Raw genomic sequence first — 25,358 nt, forward strand, 5'->3', positions numbered from 1 at the left:
ATAGTAATGATGATGATGACTTCTGTAGAGGGAAAAGTTGCTTTCATCCTAGTGGTTTAGCAAACTAGGATGGACAACAGAGCTTTTTCATTTACCAATAGGTTCTTACTAAGTATTTATCAGTATAATATGGTTCTGCAAACTCTTATTTTAATATTCTTTATTTCTCTAGCTCATTCTGATTTCCTCTGTTTCATCCTATTTACCTTGCGATTGTTTAGTTTTAAAATGCAATTTAAAAAGCTATGGAATACATGTGAAGAACATGCAAGATTGTTGCATAGGCTAAAAAAAAAATGCTATGGAAAACAAAATATCCAGAAAAATGGCCTTCTGGACAGTTACTATCTATTATAACAGTGCAGGCCAGCAAAGGCCTAGTTCATTGAGCCTGTTATCAACCAGTGATACGCACATCCACCAATTTCCTAGCTGCCTCTGCTTTGCCTGACTAGCATGCAACCATAGCTTAAGGGCTACAATTTTAAAATTTCACTTTTTTCCTGTTCTTTGCAATTTTACTTAAATAAAAATGTATCTAATGGTTGGTCAATCACCAGCATACAAAATTTTATGACAGCAATTTCCTGTACATCCAGAAAAGGGAATCCAAGACATGAAAAATGTCTCTTAAAGCTTCCTATTATTTTGTTGCATTCATAGAAATCAAAGCAACAGAGGACAGTAACCATAAAGAATATTTACTTATGCTAATTTCACCTTGAGAAAGTATGTTATCACTATCTGATTAAATAGAAATGAATCAGAGGTAACTGATAAACAAGAAAATAACCCCCCTGGAGAAGGTAATATGTTTGTGCTCTTGATGAAGGAAATTGTAACACCATTGGGCTCAGACAGATTAATGAATAGGCACTGATTAGCTAAGTAAGAGTCTACTGTAAAGAAAATGCAACATCATTACAATGACATGCTATCACAATATGAAGCAGAAAAATTAAAATTATATTTTTAAGAAAGAGGAAGGTATTTAAGATATAATGCATTCTAATACATTCACTTTCCTTAGCACCAAGTTCAAACTAAAAGGGCAGCAAACACTACATGAATTGCATAATATCAGATTATATACAGGATGTTTGACTCATGCTGTGTAGAAAGTCTTGAGAGTATAAAAGACTAATTTAAAAGTTATGTTTTAATTAAAGACTAGGGCTCAGAATTTTACTATGATTTTAATCAGCGCAAAATGATGATCAAAAACTTTGTGAATACATTTATACTTTATGTAATCTAAGCAATGATGTGTGTTGACCAGCTGAATTACAGCTACAATCACATCATCCAATTTCTACTGCCTGTGTATTCCATTTCACAGAACTGTGAAAATGTAACTACTGTGAGGTCAATATTTAGAAATGATCTGGAAGAGGCAGTGCATAGTGAAATCTTCAATATGACCATAAAACTAATGTTGTATCAACATAAAAATGTTCATATTCACCAAGAGGCAGAACAATAGTCACTAACTTTTCAGAACACCTCTTAGACGATTCACTTTAATTCAATCTAACAAACATATTGAGCACTGAATATATGTCTATTATACCAGATACTAGAAATGCAAAGATGAATAATCTGAGAGCTCTGTCCTCCACTGAATTTAGAACAAGGAAAACAGATATAATATATAGTATTATAATACAGTTTTAAAAAGCTTTATGAGAATACATAAAAGGGAATAATGAATTCTATCAGATTTACACAGGTGCAAACCTTCCTGGTTAAATGTTCCTATTTTGTTATTTTTTTCTTTCAACATTACTGTTCTGTATGCCACCTTAAAATCTTTTGTGGAATATGAGAAAGCATATATATAACAAATGTGAGAACTCTGCTATAGTGCAGTAAAGTAGGAGTAGAGGAGTGGAAGGCATTAATGTTTGAGCTGGGTCCACCCAGAAGAGAAGCTTATAAAGAAAAAGAGCACACACATACCCAGACACACCCCAGAGGCATGCGACACAGGGTGTGTCTGAGTATTGAAATGTGACCTGGAATCACCACAGCACAGTGTAGGTGCACAGGAATACACATCTAGCCCCAAACTGGAAAGGCGTGCTAGAGTCAGGTCATGAAAGACCTGCTGTGCCATGCCATGCCATGCCAGGATGTTCTGATACTTTTCTGTATACAAATTATATATATAATTTGTATATACATATATATATACACACACACACAAATACATATATATATACACACACAAATATATATATATATATATCAGGGGCTTTTAATCAGGAAAGCAGTATGATCGGATTTGTGATTTGAAAGGACACTCCTGGCAGCAATGTGAAGGACAAACTGGGGAGGGCGACCAGAAGTAGGGAGAACAGTCTTTCTGTTCTGTATTAGACTAGAAAAGGAATCATAAGAGTCTTTCTGTTCTGTATTAGTCTAGAAAAGGAATCATAAGGAGAAAAGATACAGGCGAAGAGAACTCAAAGAATAGGTGGGATATTTCAAAGGAAAAATGACCAGGATGTGGAGTTCGACTGAATCTTAAGAATGAGAGAGAAGGAAGAACGAGAATGACTGAAGGCTTCAGCAGCATTAGGGGAACTGAGAACTGTAGAATACTCCCTAGATCCTGAGTGACCCTCCGCCTAATTAGTGCCACTCCCACCTATGCTCTGCCTTTATGGGCAGAATGAGTGCCAGGCTGCAGTGCCTCCCTAGACCTGATAAACTACAAGTGAATCTCATGAGAAAACACAAAAAAGCTTTTAGTTTGTAGCAAGGGATATGGAAGGTGTTTTTTCATTTTGCTCAGATCATATTGTTGCATTTATAGATCAATGAAAACCAAAGCTGAAAGTTATAAATTTGCAGTATTAAAAAATACCTAAGGGATGTATACCTGACAACTAATACGAGAGCTTTTAGAATGACCTCCCAATTGGTTTTTAAATCACTTTAAAATACATATATATATATATATATATATATTAGTTTTAATTTAAAGTCTACATCATTCCACTGTTAAAAACTACCCACTCATCTTAACGTGTACATTTAGCAGGCTACTTACAACATATACATTATGACGCCTATGCTCCAAATGTCACACTGCTGGCTATAGTCGTGGGCATTGATAACTTCAGGGGCTGACAAACAAGCAGAAATAAAATAATATTAATAATACAATAAATGTCTTTTAAATGCTTAAACACAAAGCATGAAAAATGTGCTGATGTGCTGTAATTTATTCCCCCATAGGGAAAAAAGAACCAACAGCAGATGTTAAATGAATAATGCACAGGCCTTAGCAACTGATGTCACTGTACCCTCACTCCTATCATTTAGCTTCTAAGGGAACAATGGTGTAAACTGTATAACTAAATGCACTACTCTTTATTCCTTTAAATTGTTAAGAAATGGTTTTACCAAGGTTGTATAGTTATAGAAGACAACAATATCCCAGTCCCTTCCACATAATAGAATTAAATATATGCCTTAAGTGGATGTAACATAATGCAAGCCCAATATGTGGAAATCTGGATTCACAGAAAAACTAAGGCACATGGTTACAAATCACTTTGGTAAAATAATAGCAGCATCACTCCTACAACAGAATATGAACTATTTTCTGCATTTTCAAATAAGAAAGCCAAGACAAAGAGAGAACTCCTATATAACCAGATCAAAAAGCCAACTAGTCACAGGATATAGACTATACTAAATATATATATGTATATATATACACATATATATTTTTTTCTTGAGGCAGGGTCTCACTCTATTGTCCAGGCTGGTGTGCAGTGGCATGACCATGGTTCACTGCAGCCTCAAACTACTAGGTTCAAGGTATCCTCCCGCCTCAGCCTCCTGAGTAGCTAGACTGTAGGTGCACACCGCCACACCTGGCAAATTATATTTTAAAAATTTTTTTAGAGATGGGGTCTTGCTGTGTTGCTCAGGTTGGTCTCAAACTCCTGGCCTCAAGTGATCTTTCTGCCTCAGCCTCCTGAACAGCTGGGATTACAGGCATAAGACAGCATGCTCAGCTGGCTGCCTTTTTAAAATGTCACAAATGACATTGTACCTCTACAGCTAGGAATCAGATACATTGCTTTAAGAAAAAAATTTTACAAAGTTGTAAGCAGAAAAACAAAACATATGTATATATTTTAATAGAACTTTAAACTTTACAAAGTGTTTTTGCCTAAATTATTGTTTATATAAAGTATGTTAAGAATTCTGTGAGGTAGGTATGTGAGCATTTGACTCCCTTTGCCAACGAGGAAACTAAGGTTCAGATACATTAAGTGACTTGCCTAAAGTTACACAGCTACAGAGTGCCTCATATGGAAAAGGTATGTTTTTATTTTAGAAAACAGTTTCAATCTCTTCTACCTACACATACCTACACCTACACACCTACACACCTACACTCACACACACACACACACACCTTTTATAATAGTAAAAGCAGGCTGGGCACGGTGGCTTATGCCTGTAATCCCAGCACTTTGGGAGGGCGAGACGGGAGGATCACCTGAGGTCGAGAGTTCAAGACCAGCCTGACCAACATGGAGAAACCCCATCTCTACCACAAATACAAAAAATGAGCCTGGTATGATGGTGCATGCCTGTAATCCCAGCTACTCAGGAGGCTGAGGCAGGAGAATAGCTTGAATCCGGGAGGCAGAGGTTGTGGTGAGCCAGATCAGGCCATTGCACTCCAGCCTGGACAACAAGAATGAATGAAATTCCATCTAAAAAAAAAAGTAAATAATAATAAAAGCAAATGAAATTTCATTTCTGCCTTTTTTCTCAGCTCAGTGTTAAAGAAATAAAAGGCAACAAAAAGGTCTCAAAAGATTAAACAGAACAAAGAATGAGAAAAGGTAAAGTGCAGATCACTAACACTGAGCAATCTGTCTCCAAATGATTGAAAATTAAGTGATATTTTTCTTCAAGCTGTTATTTGTATTCGTTAACTCTATTTAAAATCTTTAAATATTGAATCTTTAAAGTTCCAGTTGCTCTATGGCCACATGTCTATGAAAGGGCAAATCCTGTGACTAGATTCAATGAAGGATTTCCACACTGGTGCAGCACACAGCAGGGGACAGGAATCCCTGGTCCTTGCTCTTTCAGAGTCACCTTAATTATCAGGGGCATTTCGATTTGCACTGTCATCCCAGCCCTCATAGGGATGTAGAGGCCAGAGTAACTGCCAAGAAGCCATTTAGGAAGTCAGCAAAGCTCCACAAACCATCTGTCTTCTCTCTTGTTCTCTCACTTGTTATCAGTGTAGACAACTAATAAGGAGGCATAAAACTCAGGGTGCTTGAATATATTTTCCCCATGTAACTACAGACCAGATGTCTTTTGCCAACAGGGGGATATGAACAGAATCTAAAGTAGCCTTTTCCCAAATAAGATAAAACAATTTCAAAACTTTATGCATCAAGTAGACAAAAAAGCAATGAACTAGACATACTCCTCAGCAACAAAAATGAATAAACCACTGATACAACAACATGGATAAGTCTCAAAAGCATGATGTAAGACAAAAGAAGACAGACACAAAAGAGTATGTACTGCATGATTCAGTTTATATCAACTTACAGATAGGCAGAACTGAGCTGTGGTGATAGAAATCATCAGTGGTTATGGGTGGGGGACTGACTGAAAGGGACACAGAGGAACTTTCTGGGGTAATAGAACTGTTCTATATCTTGACTGGGGTGATGATTACACAAGCTTGTCAAAACTTAAAATTTGTGTATCTTATTGCAAGTAAATTATATTCCTAAAAAGTTGATTTAAAAAAAAATCTACTAAAACTACAAAAAGAATATGTCAAAGACCTATCTTGGTGAATGATTTTCTTAGAGATCGACAGAAGTGGCAAGCAAAAATAAATCAACAATATGGAAGATCTGAACTACAAAAATAGCACATTTGATTTAATAAGCACACATGGAAATGTTTATGCTCAACAAACCAGGTATACATACATATTTTTATAATATCCAATGCATCATTTGCAAAAACTGATCATGTGTTCAGTCACAAAGAAAATTCCTAAAAGTTGAAAACCTCTAAGACGCAGTCACCTACTGCAAGAAAGAAAACCAGACAAACCAAAAGACTAGGACGACTAACATGCATTCACATGAGTTTCAAACACATCTCAACCACCTGGAAAAATTCTAAAAACACTTCTAAATAATTTTTCAATTAAAGAAAGAGACTAAAATTATAGTATTTTAAGAGATGAACCACAATTAAAACACTGTATGGCAAAAAAAAAAAACTCAAGGTATTCAGAGGAAAATATACAGCTATAAATGCATTTCATAGAAAATAAGAAGTCTGATAATAAATATGTATTCAACTTAGGAAGTTATAATAAAAAACAAACCACCAGCCATGGTGGCTCATCCCCATAATCCTAGCAATTTGGGAGGCCAAGGCAGGAGAATCGCTTGAATCCAGGAGTTTGAGACCAGCCAGGGGAACATAGTGAGACCTCGTCTCTAATAAAATTTTAAAAAGAAAAAAGTTCTCTGCTGTTTCTTAAAAAATAAAAAATAAAAAAAATTAATTAGTCAGGTGTAGTGGCATACACATGTGGTCCTAGCTACTCAGGAGGCTGAGGTAGGAGGGTCACTTGAACCCAGAGGTCAGGCTGCAGTAGACTGAGATTATGGCACTCCACTCTAGCCTGGGCATCAGAGCATGATCCTGTCTCAAAACAAAAATTCATTTTAAGTCTACTAACTTACCCATATAGATGGGAGTCCCACATGTGGCCTGCAGCATGGCTTCACTCCTACTTTGCTTCTTCACCGCTAAACCAAAATCAGTCACCTAAGAGAAGACATTCAAGCACAGTCACCTGAGTTTCTGTCCTAGCGCTCACTCATTCTGAAGATAAGACTTTCAGTACATTGTATCTGCACTGAATTCTGGAGTTCCTGGGGTTGGGATGACTTTAATTTAATCATTAATAAAAATTTTGCTTTTCCTTCCCCACCCACCTCTCTGTATAGAGAAGAAACTGGGTAAAGAGAAGCTTGCGTTCTCACATCTTGAGAGAATACTGTGATTTAATTCTTCCTGCCTTCTGATTACATTCACCAGTCTAACATCGGAAGCAGTATTTGAAAGAAGACATTTACACTTTTTTCAGATTGAAAAAAGTTTTTTTAAAAAAAAATTCTTTAATTGTAAAATACATTTTGGGTTTAACATATTATTTGTGTTTCTGATAATCAAGTTATGTTCCAGTTTAAAGCACTGTTGTAAATGCAAATCATTATCCCTGTCACAGCACTTACTAAAACTCCCTTTTTTAAATAATTATTTATAACTGGTAAACAGTGTATTTTCTTACTATTATTTCCTTTGTGTTTCTAGTGTATACTAATTAAAACAATTACTACAGCATTAAAAACTACAATAAACATATTAACAGGAAAAAAAATCACAAGAAAGTATTAACTATAAGTACACTGGTGGCCTAGTGCTGCAACTGTAATCTCTCTGTTCAGTTCTAAATCTTGATCATTAAACATTTAGTTATTAAATATTCAGTATGTGCCTTTGGAATTATCTCCCAAGTTGGAACACCCTTGGGCTGAGAGCAGAACAACAGACACGTTTATTGATTAAGTAACCAAATATAGACTCTTGGTCCAGAGACAATGAACGCAAAGTTTCCAGTGGCTTATGAAGTAAGAAAATGCTCCTATTTACATGTGATATTACTATTTTTCTAAACAGATGAATTAACTTTACCATTAGTTTTCATAAATATCTCACTTGGAGCATATGATAGATATCTTTGGAAAATCCATCCAGACACATGAAATACACAAAGTTTCACAGTCCAACTTAGTTCTTTGGAGAGCATCTATTCTTTCCTTCATCAAATGTTAAGTGAACACATACTATGTTCCAGGTACTAATTCAGGTACTAAGTGAATAAGACATACACAGTTCCTGCCTTGATGGAGCTTACAATGGAACTGTTCATGAACATTTACTTGGGTAAACCAACAATGCTGTTAAACCTATTTCTATTACACAGGACTTAGCTTATGCAACAGAGTTACTCATAGACAACATTTGATTCCTAAATTAACACATTTATGTATTTTGAAAGCAGCCACTATAATGGTACTAAATAATGTATCCTATCATTTATTTGACATTAGGGAACACTTAATTTGAATAAAATCTTCAAGAATAAACACTTGGCACATTAATTGTACTTAGGACATAAATATTAATATACAGGAACATTTTCAATAAGAAAAACAGACTGTAGAATTAATTTGTTATCAAAAGCACAGGCAAGGTGTGCTTTTCTTGAAATCTGTAACACATTTACATCAAATTACCAGGCATAATTTTGAAATTAATTAGAATTCAGAGCATCTGTTTGCTTGCTATTAACTAATGATTTAAAATTATTCAAATGAATGTGTACTTTAAAAACATATTCAATAGCTCCACTTAACTTGCAAAATTATTCTTGTCAGTTATAACCTCTTGTGAAATTTTTATTTTTTAGCAAAAGCCACTCATTTTCCAGCTTCTCAAAAGCTAGCAACATGTGTCTAAAAAGAGGAGGTACTTTACCATTTTGCTGTCAAATTGGTTATAGGCAAATATTTAGCACCATTGCTAATCTTACCTTTATGTTCAAGTTTATTTCATTGCTATCATCAACAAGGCTGCTTTTAACCAATATGTTTTCCAGTTTCAAATCTCTATGTACAATATCTACCAAGAAAATAAACAACAAATCAAATGAAATGAATAATGGAAAAACGGGAGCGACACATATAGAATAAATATATTTGACAAATTAATATCTACTGTTGAAAAATTCGAGGGCCAAGTATAATCTGTCCTGTTCTATTCTCTTATTTATAAACCCTTTCCCTGCATTTCTAACCTTAAGGAGCCATTTTCTTTGACTCCTTCACCTCTATCCATTTCCCTGTGGTCCCAACTGGCTGCTCTTCATGATGAGTGGCCTGGGCAGTGAAGGAGAATCCTATCCATGCTTAGGTATTCCCAGGAGAAGGGAGATCATCTTAGTCACAAACCCAGCCAGGTTTCCCATATTCTTAGGTCTTTAAATAGAGGATCACTTCTTTACTTCTATGTATATGTTACTGTCAACATAAACATTTTAACACACTGTAACTTGGCTACATATATACAGACTATACTTATTTCAGTATATTTTTCTACAACATCAACACACATTTTCCTACTCTTTATGTATTAAAATAAAAACCAAACAAAACTCCTTGAGACACAAAATCTCCAGCTGAACATGTCAGAGCTCAGGTACAATTTTTATGTACATACAAATAACCATGTACCAAACACTTCCTTTGCAAATAATTAATTCAGTTCATATCCACTGCAATCATTTCCCTAGACTTAAAAAGTTATACACATAATTGCTAGAGGAATGTATTGAATGAGTCCTGAACTGGCAATTATACCCAATCATTTATAGCTCCGTTAGACAATTCCCAGGCTTTGTTTTTGGAATTTTTATTATTTCAGTTGCTGTTCTTGTCCCTTTGAATGTAAATATCACACAGCCTTAACAAATATATCATTATGTTTTGATCCTTGGCAGGGCAGATCTCCCTGTTGCCTCCATTGTTCTTCTTTTTCATTGTTGTCTTGACTATTTTTGCTCATTTGAGAGTAATCTTATTAAGTTCCATGAAAAATGCCGCTAATATTTTGTTTGGAATTACACTGAATTTATAGCTTTTTAGGGAAAGACTGACAACAGCATAAAATTAAGCCCTTGAAAAAATTGTTTCCCTCTGCCTGGAAAGCATGCCTTTTAAATTTTTTTCTGAGTTTGTATTCCTCAGATCAAATATTGCTCCTTTAGTGAATTCTTTCCTGACTTTCCAAGCCAAATGAGGCACTTAGACTCCTGTAATCCTTGTGCTTTATGTGGCTTTCCATTAGAGAGATTATCATGTTGAATTACAATTTGTTTTCAATACTCAATCTCCCACAGCCCGTGTTCCTTGGAGGGCAGGGGCCTTGTCTTTTAATCTTTGTAATCTAGGACCAATCGCAATGCAGTAGGTGCTCAGGAACTATCTGCTGAATTAACCACTGGGTTCCAGTACCAGCTCTGTCACACCAAACCATGTCACTGCACCTCTCTGGAACAAAGGTTTTATTCATCTGCAAAATGAGAAGGTTCTAAAGTCACATGTAAGCCAAACTAACCTTGAAGGAAAAATAAAAACAGAGGGAGGAGCAGCAGCAGTAACACCTAAGAATAGTAAGACTATTTGAATAATTTTTAAATGTAGTTTTAAAAGTACTGTGAAACCACTCTGTATGATACTATAATGGTGGACAAATGACATTATGTATTTGTCAAAACCAACACCAAGAGTGAATCCTAATATAGGCTGTGATCTTCGGGTGACAATGACATGTCAACACAAAATATCACTCTAGTGGGGAATTTTGGTAGTGGGGCAGGCAGGCTGTGCATATGTGGGAGCAGGGAAGTATACAGAAAATCTCTCTACCTTCTGCTCAGTTTTGCTGTGAATCTAAAACTGCTCTGAAAACAAAGTCTAAAAAGACAAAAAAAATGCCTAGAACATACAGATTTTAATGTTATGATTAATACATATTTTTGGAAACTTCACTTTTACCATTGATTTGTCTACTTTTGATGTTATAATATTAGCTGCTTTTCAAACTGTTGAATTAAAAAGTTCATAATTTCATCTTCGTTCATATATGATGTATTGTATACCTGCCTTGTTTCTAATTAAAACGCACCTACAAAGAAAGTTAAAAATAAAACATTTTTTTAAACTAACAATTAAATCTTCTATATTAGCAGGTGTCTTTATATGACTATGGATCTGGAATACAATTACCCTTAAACAAAAGTGACATCAGTATTCATGGAATCAATGAGCTGGATAACCCTCTTCTTACCATTATTGTGAAGATACGCTATAGCTGATGCGAGACTTTGAATGATCCACCTTGTCTCATTCTCTGAGAAATGCCCTTTCCTATCCAGAATTTCTTTGAGTTCTCCATCCTCACAAAGCTCCATCACAAGGTACATTTTCTGACATGATATATATAAAAGAGAGAGCAAATTATGTATCTGGGGATCTGTAAAATGTTATATATCACATATACAATCACAGTCATAATCATGAATTTATTCATTCAAAAATATTATCTATCATGTACAAGATACCCAAGAAGCTCATAAATAGTTATCATTACAATATCATGGGATAAGTGCTAATGGCTCCAAATGCCATGGAGTTACAGAAGAGGGGCAGCCTCTGTCTGAAGAACGACCCTTGAGAAGAAATATTAAGGTGAGGTCTGGATGTCTGAATAGGGATTTATAGATAGAGAATGTGAGAAGGAATAGGCAGGGCACATGGTATTTGCAAAGACTCCACAGTCTAAAAATAGCACCAGCTGTTAAAAGAATAATCTCAGTGTTAATAACATGGAGAGCTTGGTAGGGTGGAGAAGAATGATATGGTGACGGGTGAGGCTAGAAAGAACAGGTTGGGGCCAGGTTGTAAAGAGTCCTGAATATCATGATAAGGAGTATGAATTTTTTTCCCATATGCAACAAGGAGCCACTGAAGACTTTTAAGCTAGTGCCGGGGTTGCTGGGGGGACAAGTGTATGATATTACCAACTTTGCATTTCTAAGTGAACACACCAGCAATAGTGCAGAACAGGGCTCAACAAACCTTCGCTATAGAGACCAGACCCAATAGCAAATATTATTGGTTTTGCAGGTCAGTGCTTTCACAGCTACTCAGTGCTATTCTGTAGCATGAGAAAGCAGCCATAAACAACACAATAGACTTGAAGATTTACTTATAGACTTGAAAATTTCAGGTTTATAGAATTTTCACGTCATAAAATATTACTCTTTTACATTTTTGAAACCATTTGGAAATGTAGAAACTTAGCTTATGGGCTATACAAAAACAGGCAGCAGGCCCAATGTGGCTCTCAGACTGTAGTATGCTGACTTTTGTTTATAGACGGTAGACATGAGGCATAGAATAGAGACAAGAAGGAGAGAAATGAAAAGATTTTAAAATGCCAACAAGAAAGAAACAGTGGGACTTAGTGACTAATTGGGTATGAGTGGTAAGAAGCCATGGTTGAAATGCCTCTTCCATATTTCCTGTTCAGGTAGGGGCATGTTAAGATCCCTTGAGGTATTCTAACAGCCAAGTCATCTATTGAGTCAAAAAAGATTTACAGATGACTAAAAAGCAAGTCTTTTTCACTCATAGTTCTATTCAAACACAGAGTATCCTTTATGTCTCCATTATAACCTACGCTGCTAGATTTTTGTTGTTTTTAAGATCTTGGGGTCTGATTTTGTTCTTATAAGCACTGTTAGTGCAACTTCTGTGTTCAATCAGTAAGTATGAAAACAGGAAGCAAAGGCTAACATACTTTCTTCCTATAGCGCAATTCAGATTCACTGTAACTCAGGCAGTTTTAGAATTTCAAAAGTAACTGTAAAATCTAACACACAAATAAGCTTTTGAACTGGACCGTGTTTTTTCCATTGACAAGACTGTACACTTCACTGGTACATAAAATGATAAGCGAACTATTTGGAAGGAAAAGTTGGATTCACAGTTCTTGAAATACAAATTGATGTCAATTTTAAATATGTAAGTTGGTCAAATTTAATATAAATGTAAGTTATAGCCTTTTTATACTTATTAGAAACAACTGTGTAGACCTGGAGAACATTTAGACTCACAAGAAACCATAGCAGTCTGGATGATCAGTACCATAACACAACCAATGAGGTGGCAATTTCTATTAATACTTAAGATGGCTTCAATAGAAGGTCTACATTCTTGTGTGTGTTTATGAGGCAGAGGGGGACAGACCTGACCTACATGAATCAAGGGCAAGCAATACATTTGAAAAATAACAGATGGGCCGGGTGCAGTGGCTCAAGCCTGCAATCCCAGCACTTTGGGAGGCCGAGGCGGGTGGATCACGAGGTCAAGAGATCGAGACCATCCTGGTCAACATGGTGAAATCCCATCTCTACTAAAAATACAAAAAATTAGCTGGGCATGATGGTGCATGCCTGTAATCCCAGCTACTCAGGAGGTTGAGGCAGGAGAATTGCCTGAACCCAGGAGGCGGAGGTTGTGGTGAGCCGAGATCGCGCCATTGCACTCCAGCCTGGGTAACAAGAGCGAAACTCTGTCTCAAAAAAAAAAAAAAAAAAAAGAAAAGAAAAGAAAAATAACAGATGATGGTTTCCTCTGCCTTCAAACTTATTCTAGATTTAGACTTTTGCTCGTGCCCATAATGGAGCAACAAAGGCCAGACTTATCTTCCCACCTGAAACAACTTACTGGATAAAATATGTAAAGCAATAATTTTTAGACATAAACATCAGGCAGCATAAGGTAGTTATCCCTGAGAGAGAGGAAACAAATGAGGCAGTCCCCATGAGTACTCTGGCTTGCTGTCTGGAGAGTTTCCAGACCACAGAACAGGGAGAGGGAATCTAAGCAGAGCCTAGCAGTCTCCATGAGTAGAGGGCATGGAGCTGGAAGGAAGACCAAGACAATTAAAGTTCACAGGACAGAGCATCAAAGAGGAGAATGCTGTACAGAAGGAAATCTTCAGAGACTTGCAGAGGATCCCTCAATTCTTCAGGAGAATACAAATCAACACATGTATGAGGAAACTGCCCAAAGCTGGGGCGAAAATGTGCAAAAGGGGCAAGGGAACAATCACTGGAGGTTACACACAGCCAGGAACAGTTGTGTTCCCATGAGCCAGAGGTAAACCTTGTAATTCATGGAGAGTGCTCAGTAACGGGAAAAACTTAGAGCTAGACTAAAGGTTGCTCTGGTGCCACCTTATGAAGCTTAAAGAAAGCTTCAAAAGTATCAAAGTCTTTCCAAGTGACTTAACTATATCCTAGAATAAAGCTTAAGAATATTATTAAATATTATTAGAATATTAAAGTATCTAGCATCCAACAAGGTAAAATTTACAACATCTGGCATCTGGCCAAAAATCAATAGGCATGTAAGGTAGCAGGAAAATGAACCCATAATGAAGGCGGGGGAAAACAATGAATTGAAACTGACCTAGAAATGACACCCATGATAAAATTAGTAAAAACGGACATTAAAACAGTTACTATAACTCCATTCAAGAAGAATGAGGGAAGACTGAGCATGTTAAGCAGACACACGGAATATATATACAGTTTTAAAAACCAAATCAAACTTCCACCGGAAGAGATTAGCATCGCATACAATGCTATAGACAGAGATTACTGAATCTGAAGACAACAACAGAAGCTATACAAAATGAAACAAGGAGAGAAAAAAATGATTTTAAAAATGAACAGAGCCATCAGTAGACTGTAGACGGTATCAGGCAATCTAACTTGGAGACTGCAAAGTGGGATGAGGGGAAAGCAAATACAAATAGGAGGAAATGATAACCCCCAATTTCCTAAATTTGATGAAAACCATAAACTCACAGGTCCATGAACCTCAAACACACACACAAAAATGAAGAAAATGGTATCATGTACATCATAGTCAAATTGTTTAAAACTGATGATAATAAACACAATTATTATTTAAAAAAAATTTTTTTTTTAAGACAGGGTTTCACCATGTTGCCCAGGCTGGTCACAAACTCCTGAGCTCAGGCAATCCACCCGCCTTGGCCTCCCAAAGTGCTGGCATTACAGGTGTGAGCCACCGTGCCTGGCCTAAACAAAACTATTCTAAGAAGATTTTGGGATAAAAGAAATCATAACTCTAAGACTGAAAAGGGCAAAGAAGACTTTTGGCAGCACTGCTGTATACTCATAAAGGATAACTGTGGTCTTAAAGAATCAAGCATAATGCACAACCTGAATTGACTATTACTACCTTAGAGACTGGCCTAGGAGACAAAGAACAATAGCTAACATTTAATGAGACATGCTTTATATCGGTTGTCTCATTTAATCCTTCAACAACAACCAAGTGAGGTCGACACTATTACTAAGCCCATTTTACAGATGAGGAAACTGAGATATGGACAACCTGAGTAACCTGTCCATGTTCTCATGGATAACAAAGAAGTGGTAGAGCCAGGATTCAAATGTGCAGGCAATATGATCTAGAGTCCACATGCCTAATCTGTACATTATTCTTCTAAGAGAAAACACCCAAGCCCAAAAGCATTAAACAATCTGGAGGCAGCATGGCAAATAATCCAGGCTTTTGAACAACTCTAAATACAAATATCAGGTAAAGAGAAGAATGACAACATCTAGGGAAATATGAAGATAAAACACATTTGTAAGACATAGATGAAAAAAGTATCTTCTACACACTGTAGTGATAGATATATCCATACCAATTTGATTACGTAGTTTACTTTGCAAAATTATGAAAATATTCCAATAAACTTTAACAGAGAAACTAAGGATCAAAGCAAAAGGAAAGGCACCTCTAAGAAAGTTCTAATCACTATTTGGTTGTGTATGAAGTTGTTGTAATTTTAAACATTTGTTTTCAACATGCCACCCAGAACATATTACTGAAGACATCAATCTAGTCATCAGATGTCTAATTATACAATCAATAATAAAAGTCCTCCAGAATGTTCTCATCAATCTCCAGTGACAGACTCATGCCAAGGACATGAGCAACTGTGCCCCAAAGGGATTACTTCGGAATGGAATGATATTCATTTTGTAATAATAACAACTTCCAAAATGCAGCATCTAATACAGCTTTACCTTTGGCGTTTCAAATACTTGTTCCAGATGTATGATGTGTTCATGTTTTACACTTTTCAGAATGTTCACCTCTCGTTCAAGTAACTTCACAGCAGAGCTTCCAGCCTTAATCAATGAAGAAACATAGATTTCACATAATGAAAATCACTCTTACATTCCTTGATACAAAAGTTAGTTGTTTTATATGTTTTCCTACTTTTTCCTATAACTTTGTATTTGAAGTGAATTCCTACATTTTTTGAGATGTTTCTTTTTCAAATGATATAATGCCACTTAATCCCATGATCAGATTAAATTATGCCCCTTCTTTCCTTTTTCCAATTTTAAGTTACATATAATTTGGCCTCAAGCCACAGCTGTTTCTTGAATTGTTTCTATAACTTAGCTACAACATGGTATCTGTCCCCTCACAAAATTACTAAAATTACTCCAATTTTTAATATGGTTTTTATATTTCCTTTAAAAATATGTTGATCCCTTGATGTTAGCATAATAAAAACAAAATCTATTTCCAATTACATAAGTTTGGGAAGATAAAAAGTTTTTCTTTTGTTTTGTTGTCGTTTTGATTTGATTATACAGATACACATACACCCACAGATATATATGAAAAATAACAAGCAATGAGATTTTACACTTGGCTCTGGAGAGAGAGAGAGAGAGAGAGAGAGAGAGAGAGAGAGAGAGAGAGAGAGAGAGAGAGAGAGAGAGAGAGTTGCAAATAGGTATGCTATTATAAATCCAAAAATAGAACCCCTAACCCTACCTCACACCAAAGGAGCAAAGGAAATGACATCTCAGGTAGCACTTAGGATGCCTACCTGTAGTTCTAAAGAATTCTAAAGATTTCTAAAAAGGCTCATAATCCCTTTATTAAGACTGCTATGTTACCTTACTAATCTTTAGGGAGAAATGGTATGTAATTTGCTACAGTTTTTTAAAAATAATACATAGAGCCTACCATTTCATTTTTTAAATGTGATATTTATCATCACAAATCCAAGGGGGGAACACCGTAATGTTTGTTTTTTCCCAGGCACAGAAATGAAAAAGGGTGATGAAACGATCAGGTGTAAAGTCTGAGGTCTCAGACTTTATCTTCAAGAGAAGCTCAGTCATTCCGCAGTTCAAGAGGAAATCTAGTGAGGAGTACAGCAGGTATAAGTGTATAGTAGTAGACAGTTGGAGAAAAAAGTGGTTCAACATGAAAGAGCAGGCAAGATGAATAAACAGAATTAGCTAACAGTGAGGAAATGAAAGGAGAGGACAGGAGAAAAGTAAACAACAACAGGAGAGAGTTTCAGCATTCCTAGCTAAGATATGTCTAGCACAAGCCCTACGCCTACAGATACTGAGAACCAGCCTTCAGCATACTCTGGTAAAATTTACCTATTTTTTATTATATTGGTTATGTTATTCCTTCCATTTGTTTTTTCCAGGCAGCACGTGCCTACCTGAGTTCAGAAACTAGTCCCTTTCCAGGAGGTTAGAAAAATGCCATACTTCTCCACGGGATCAGCCCAGGCCTGGGACCTCGGAGTGAGCAGCAGCTTGTGTTCATGTGAAAAGCTGTACCACCCACACCCACCCTGCACTAGCACTGAGCCCTCAGTAGGATGCTGCTAATGAGCCTTACCTTTTCTTTGTTTACTTTTTTAATTGCCCACTTCGTTTCTGTTTCCTTGTCTGTAGCTTCAATGACCATTCCAAAGCTCCCTTTTCCCAATATTCTTCCAAAGGTATAGATTTCCTAGAGAAAAAGAAATAGTGTTCTTTGTCTATGCCATCATCAGATATTAAAAATGAATATATAATATTGACAGATACTCACCCAAGGGAAGAGAGATTCTGCTCCAAAGTAAAATCAAATAGAAGACACTACATATTTGCTTCAATACTAATTAACACATCTTAATTAACCAAAAATAAGTGTTGATGAATTTTATTAACTGTGCTTTGGAGGAAAACCATAAAAATCCTAATGGCGAAATGTGGAAAAACTCAAAAGTATAAAAATGAATCTCTTTCAGACTATATTAATGAAATATCTTCATAAGAAAAAGGAGAAATAGAGTATTAATATACATAATTTTGTATATATATATAATACACTCAACCAAAAAAATCCCAAATCTCTGAGAGCTATACTACCAATCAATACATATTAACTATTGAACAAATGTTTCCTTATTTAACAATTAATGCTTTTCCTTTATCTTCATTATTAAAAACCGCCTTTGTTGTTTTATTCCTTTTGCTTTAGAAAAGGCAATACGTGACAAAAATTTTAACCAGATCAGCACTGAGAAAAAAATAACCACTACCCATAAAACCATCATCCAAACCAAGAAGCCATCCTCTTAGCACTTAACTTCTGCTTACAAAGAAAGAATTCAATGGTTTTGCCAACACCAGCATGTTGGTTTGCATTGTAAATAATAAACAGCTAACTCATTTACACTTTTATTTCTTGTAAATTTGGTTTTGGGGGAGTCAGTCACCCTGATCCAAATCAACTCCAGGGCATTAACAAGACTGGAACCATCATGCATAGGAACAAGAACATGGGAGAGCAGCTGAACTAATGTCACTAGGTAATGCCCTGGTTGGGTCAGCTAGTCAAAGCCTTCCCTAGAAATGCCACTCTCTCTCTCTCTGTGTGACCACTTTCACATTCACCATGTGTATTAGACCATTTTCACACTGCTGATAAAGATATACCTAAGACTGGGAAATAAAAAAAAGAAAGGTTCATTGGACTTACAGTTCCACATGACTGTGGAGGCCTCACAATCTTGGTAGAAGGCAAAAAGGAGCAAGTCACATCTTATGTGGATGGAAGCAGGCAAAGAGAGGGCTTGTGCAGAGAAACTCCCATTTTTAAAACCATCAGATCTTGTGAGACCCATTCACTATTACGAAAACAACATTGGAAAGACCCACCCCTATTAGTCAATCATCTCCCACTGGGTCCCTCCCATGACACATGGGAATTATGGGAGCTACAAGATGAGATTTGGGTGGTGACATAGAATCAAACCATATCATTCCACCTCTGGCCCCTCCCAAATCTCGTATCTTCATATTTCAAAATCAGTCATGCCTTCCCAACAGTCCCCTAAAGTCTTAAGTCATTTCAGCACTAACTCAAAAGTCCATAGTCCAAAGTCTCATCTGAGACAAGGTAAGTCTCTTCTGTCTATCAGCCTGTAAAATCAAAAGCAAGTTAGTTACTTTTTAGATATAATGGAGGTATAGGCATTAGGTAAATACAGCCATTCCAAATGGGAGAAATTGGCCAAACAAAAAGGCTACAGGCCCAGTGTAAATCCAAAATCCAGTGGGGTCATCAAATCTTAAAGCTCCAAAATGATTTCCATGTCTCACATCCAAGTTACACTGATACAAGAGGTAGTTTCCCATATTCTTGGGCAGGACTACCCCTGTGGCTTTGCAGGGTACAGCCTCCCTCCTGGTTGCTTTTACAGGCAGACATTTTGAGTTATCTGCAGCCTTTCTAGGTGTACGGTGCAAGCTGTTGGTGGATCTACCATTCTGGGGTATGGAGAATGGTGGCCCTCTTCTCAAAGCTCTACTAGGCAATGCTTCAGTAGGGACTCTGTATGGGGGTTCCCACCCCACACTTCCCTTCTACACTGCCCTAGAAGAGGTTCTCCATGAGGATCCCACCGCTAGAGCAAACTTCTGCCTGGGCACCCAGGCATTTACATATATCTTCTGAAATGTAGGCATAGATTCCCACACCCTAATTCTTGACTTCTGTGCACTCATAGACTCAACACCACATGGAAGCTGCCAAGGCTTGAGGCTTGCACTCTGAGGCCACAGCCTGAGCTCTATGTTGACCTCTTTCAGCCATGGCTGGAGTGGCTAGGATGCAGGTCACCAAGTCCCTAGGCTGCATACAGCACACAGACCCTGGGCCTAGTCCACAAAAGCAATTTTTCTTCCTAGTCCACTGAGTAATGGGAGGGGCTGCTGTGAAGACTTCTGACATGCCCTGGAGACATTTTCCCCGTTGTCTTAGGGATTAACATTTTCCCCACTGTCTTAGCTCCTGGTTACTTATGCAGGTGGGATTAAATTTCTTCTCAGAAAATGGGATTTTCTTTCTATTCCATTGTCAGGCTGCATATGTTCTGAATTTTTATGCTCTGCTTCCCTTAAAAAACTGAATGCCTTTAACAGCACCCAATTTACCTCTTAAATGCTTGGTTCCTTAGAAATTTCTTCCACTAGATGCTCTAAATCATCTCTCTCAAGTTTAAAGTTCCGCAAATCTCTTGGGCAGGGGCAAAATGCCACCAGTTGCTTTGGTAAACATAACAAGAGTCACCTTTGCTCGAGTTCCCAACAAGTTCCTCATCTCCATCTGAAACCACCTCAGCCTGGATTTCATTGTCCACATCATTATCAGCATTTTGGTCAGAGACATTCAACAAGTCTCTAGAGAGTTCCAAACTGTCCCACATTTTCCTGTCTTGCTCTAAGCCCTCCAAACTGTTCCAACCTCTGCTGTTACTCAGCTCCAAAGTTCATTTCCACATTTTTGGTTATCTTTTTGGCAGCACCCCACTCCTAGTACCAATTTACTGTATTAGTCCATTTTCACACTGATGATAAAGACATACCTGAGACTGGGAAATTTCCAAAATAAAGAAATTCACTGGACTTATAGTTCCATATGGCTGGGGAGGCCTCATAATCATGGCAGAAGGCACGGAGGAGTAAGTCACATCTTACATGGATGGAAGCAGGCAAAGAAGGGATTGTGCAGAGAAACTCCCATTTTCAAAACCATCAGATCCTATGAGATACATTCACTATCACAAGAAAAACACAGGAAAGACCTGCCCCCATGATCCAATCATCTCCCACTAGCTCCTTCCCACAACACATGGGAATTATGGGAGCCACAAGATGAGATCTGGGTAGGGACAAAGAACCAAACCATATCACTAGATAATAGCTAAATTAGAGGCTTTTCTTCATATTTTCTTTTTTTATGTTTTTTTTTGACTGTTGAAAGAATTGAAACTTATTTTAAATATTTTAAGTTCTGGGATACATGTGTAGATTGTGCAGGTTTGTCATGTAGGTATACATGTGCCATGGTGGTTTGCTGCATCCAATACCCCATCATTTACATTAGGTATTTCTCCTAATGCTATCCCTCTCCTATCCCTCCACCCCCTGCTATCCCTTCTCAACCCCCTCAACACCCCAACAGGCCCAGGTGTGTGATGTTTCCCACCCTGTGTCCATGTGTTCTCATTGTTCAACACACACTTATGAGTGAGAACATGCAGTGTTTGGTTTTCTGTTCTCGTGTCAGTTTGCTGAGAATGATGGTTTCCAGGTTCATCCATATCCCTGCAAAGGACATGAACTCATCCTTTTTTATGGCTGCATACTATTCCATGGTGTATATATGACACATTTTTTTAAATCCAGTCTATCATTGATAGGCATTTGGGTTGGTTCCAAGTCTTTGCTCTTGTGAACTATTCCACATAAACATACATGTGTCTTTATAATAGAATGATTTATACTCCTTTGAGTATATACCTGGTAATGGGATTGTTGGGTCAAATGGCATTTCTAGGTCGAGATCCTTGAGGAATTGCCACACTGTTTTCCACAATGGCTGAACTAATTTATACTACCACCAACAGTGTAAAAGCATTCCTATTTCTCCACATCCTCTCCAGCATCTGCTGTCTCCTGATTTTTTAATGATCACCATTCTGACTGGTGTGAGATGGCATCTCAATGTAGTTTTGATTTGCATTTCTCTAATGACCAGTGACAAGGAGCTTTTTTTCATTTTTTTTCTTAGCTGCATAAATGTCTTCTTTTGAAAAGTGTCTTTTCATATCCTTCACCCACTTTTGATGGCATTGTTTTTTTTCTTGTAAATTTGTTTAAGTTATTTGTAGATTCTGGATATTAGCCCTTTGTAAGATGGGTAGATTGCAAAAAATTTTTCCCATTCTGTTGGTTACTGGTTCACTTTAATGATAGTTTCTTTTGCTGTGCAGAAGCTGTTTGGTTTAATCAGATCCCATTTTTCTATTTTGGTTTTTGTTGTCATTGTTTTTGGTGTTTCAGTCATGAAGTCTTTGTCCATGCCTACATCCTGAATGGTACTGCCATTCAATACTAAATGGTTTTCTTTTAGGGTTTTTATGGTGTTAGGTCTTATGTTTAAATCTTTAATCCATTTGAAGTTAATTTTTGTATAAGGTGTAAGGAAGGGATCCAGTGTCAGCTTTCTGCATTTGGCTAGCCAGTTTTCCCAACACCATTGATTAAACAGGGAATCCTTTCCCCATTGCTTTTGTCTGGTTTATCAAAAATCAGACGGTTGTAGATGTGTGGCATTATTTCTGAGGCCTCTGTTCTGTTCCATTGGTCTATATCTCTGTTTTGGTACCAGTACCATGCTGTTTTGATTACTGTAGACTTGTAGTATAGTTTGAAGTCAGGTAGCATGATGCCTCTAGCTTTTAGTTTTTTGTTTTTTTTTTTTTTTTTTTTTTTTAGGATTGTCCTGGCTATGTGGGCTCTTTTCTGGTCCTATATACAATTTAAAGTCATTTTTTCCAATTCTGTGAAGAAAGTCAATGGTAGCTTGATGGGGATAGCATTGAATCTATAAATTACTTTGCACAGTGTGGCCATTTTCATGATACTGACTTTTCCTACCATAAGCATGGAATGTTTTTCCATCTGTTTATGTCCTCTCTTATTTCCTTGAGCAGTGGTTTGTAGTTCTCCTTGAAGAGGTCCTGCACATCCTTTGTTAGTTGTATTCCTAGGTATTTTATTCTTTTTGTAGCAATTGTGAATGGGAGTTTGCTCATGGTTTGGCTCTCTGTTCGTCTGCTATTGGTGTATAGGAATGCTTGTGATTTTTGCAGACTGATTTTGTATCCTGAGACTTTGCTGAAGTTCCTTATCAGCTTAAGGAGATTTTGGGCTGAGACAATGGAGTTTTCTAAATATACAATCATGTCATCTGCAAATAGAGACAATTTGACTTCCTATTTTCCTAACTGAATACCCTTTATTTCTTTTTCTTGCCTGATTGCCCTGGCCAGAACTTGCAATACTATGTTGAATAGGAGTGGTGAGAGAAGGTATCCTTGTCTTGTGCCAGTTTTCAAAGTGAACGCTTCCAGTTTTGTCCATTCAGTATGATATTGGCTGTTAGTTTACCCTAAATAGGTCTTATTATTTTGAGATATGTTCCATTGATACCTAATTTATTGAGAGGTTTTAGAATAAAGGGCTGCTGAATTTTGTCAAAGGCCTTCTCTGCATCTATTGAGACTTCGGTTCTGTTTATGTGATGGATTACATTTATTGATTTGCGTATGTTGAATCTGACTTGCATCAATGGGATGAAGCTTACTTGATGATGATGGGTAAGATTTTTGATGTGCTGTTAGATTTGGTTTGCCAGTATTTTATTGGAGATTTTCACATCAATGTTCATCATTGGTCTGACATTTTCTTTTTTAGTTGAGTCTCTGTCAGGTTTTGATATCAGGATGATGTTGGTCTCATAAAATGAGTTAGGGAAGATTCCCTCTTTTTCTATTGTTTGGAAGAGTTTCAGAAGGAATGGTAGCAGCTCCTCTTTGTACTTCCAGTAGAATTCAGCTGTGAACCCATCTGGTCCTGTACTTTTTTTGGTTGGTAAGCTATTAATTGCTGCCTCAATTTCAGACCTTGTTATTGGTCTATTCAGGGATTTGACTTCTCCCTGGTTTAGTCTTGTAGGGTGTAAGTGTCCAGGAATTTATCCATTTCTTCTAGATTTACTGGTTTATTTGCATAGGGATGTTTGTAGTATTCTCTTACGGTAGTTTGTATTTCTGTGGGATCAGTGATGATATCCCCTTTTATCATTTTTTTTATTGCCATCTATTTGATTCTTCTCACTTTTCTTCTAGTCAGGCTAGTGGTCTATTTTGTTGATCTTTTCAAAAAACCAGCTTCTGGATTTAAAAATTTTTTGAAGGGCTTTTTGTGTCTCTATCTCCTTCAGTTCTGCTCTGATCTTAGTTATTTCTTGTCTTCTGCTAGTTTTTGAATTTGTTTGATCTTGCTCCTCTAGTTCTTTTAATTGTGACATTAGGGTGTTGATTTTAGATCTCTCCTCATTTCTCTTGTGGTCATTTAGTGCTATAAATTTCCCACTACACACTGCTTTAAACATATCCCAGAGATTCTGACATGTTGTGTCTTCATTCTCATTGGTTTTGAAGAACATCTTTATTTCTGCTTTCACTTCATTATTTATCCAGTAGTCATTCAGGAGCAGGTTGTTTAGTTTCCATGAAGTTGTGTGGTTTTGAGTGTCTTAATTCTGAGTTTTAATTTGATTGCACTGTGGTCTGAGAGACTGTTATGATTTCTGAGTTCTAATTTGATTACACTGTGGTCTGAGAGACTGTTATGCATTCACTAGGAGCATTTTACTTCCAATTATGTGGTCAATTTTTAGAATAAGTGTGATGTGGTGTTGAGAAGAATGTATATTCTGTGGATTTGGGGTAGAGAGTTCTGTAGGTATCTATTAGGTCCGCTTGGCCCAGATTTGAGTTCAGATCAAACTCTTGGATATCCTTGTTAATTTTCTGTATTGTTGATCTGTCTAATATTGACAGTGGGGTGTTAATGTCTCCCACTATTATTGTGTGGGAGTCTAAGTCTCTTTGTAGGTTACTAAGACTTGCTTTATGTATCTGAGTGCTCCTGTATTGACTGCATTTAAATTTAGGATAGTTAGCTCTTCTTGTTGCATTGAACCTTTCACCATCAAATAATGCCCTTGTCTCTTTTGACCTTCGTTGGTTTAAAGTTTGTTTTATCAAAGACTAGGATTGCAACCCCTGCTTTTTTTTATTTGCTCTCTATTTGCTTGGTAAATCTTCCTCAATCCCTTTATTTTGAGCCTATGTGTGTCTTTGCACATGAGATGGGTCTCCTGAATACAGCACACTGATGGGTCTTAACTCTTTATACAATTTGCCAGTCTGTGTCTTTTGATTGGGGCATTTAGCCCATTTACATTTAAGGTTAATATTGTTATGTGTGAATGTGATCCTGCCATTTTGATGCTAGCTGGTTGTTTTGCCTGTTAATTGATGCAGTTTCTTCATAGTGTCAATTGTCTTTACAGTTTGGTATGTTTTTGGAGTGGCTGGTACTGGTTGTTCCTTTCTAAGTTCAGCGCTTCCTTCAGGAGCTCTTGTAAGGCAGGCCTGGTGGTGACAAAATCTCTCAGCAGTTCGTAAAGGATTTTATTTCTCCTTCATTTATGAAGCTTAGTTTGGCTGGATATGAAATTCTAGGTTGAAAATTCTTTGCTTTAAGGATGTTGAATATTGGCCCCCACTCTCTTGTGGTTTGTAGGGTTTCTACTGAGAGATCCACTGTGAGTCTGATGGGCTTCCCTTCGTGGGTAACTCAACCTTTCTCT

General features: G+C 36.9%; 1 protein-coding gene across 4 annotated transcripts in view; it reads right to left on the reverse strand.

Annotated features, from left to right (window-relative positions):
* The window catches only part of STK33 (serine/threonine kinase 33), a 196,393-nt gene that overhangs the window by 40,334 nt on the left and 130,701 nt on the right, over positions 1–25,358 (reverse strand). For all 4 annotated transcript variants that reach the window (XM_010341359.3, XM_074401061.1, XM_074401062.1 and 1 more), the window contains 6 exons: positions 17,481–17,594; positions 15,845–15,949; positions 10,996–11,134; positions 8,681–8,769; positions 6,765–6,849; positions 3,056–3,131 (listed from right to left, as the gene is read on the reverse strand). In XM_010341359.3, coding sequence (XP_010339661.1) covers positions 3,056–3,131; positions 6,765–6,849; positions 8,681–8,769; positions 10,996–11,134; positions 15,845–15,949; positions 17,481–17,594 — 608 coding nt within the window. The remainder of the gene's footprint in view (positions 1–3,055; positions 3,132–6,764; positions 6,850–8,680; positions 8,770–10,995; positions 11,135–15,844; positions 15,950–17,480; positions 17,595–25,358) is intronic.

Source organism: Saimiri boliviensis, chromosome 6, assembly GCF_048565385.1.
Source record: "Saimiri boliviensis isolate mSaiBol1 chromosome 6, mSaiBol1.pri, whole genome shotgun sequence".
Classification (NCBI taxonomy): domain Eukaryota; kingdom Metazoa; phylum Chordata; class Mammalia; order Primates; family Cebidae; genus Saimiri; species Saimiri boliviensis.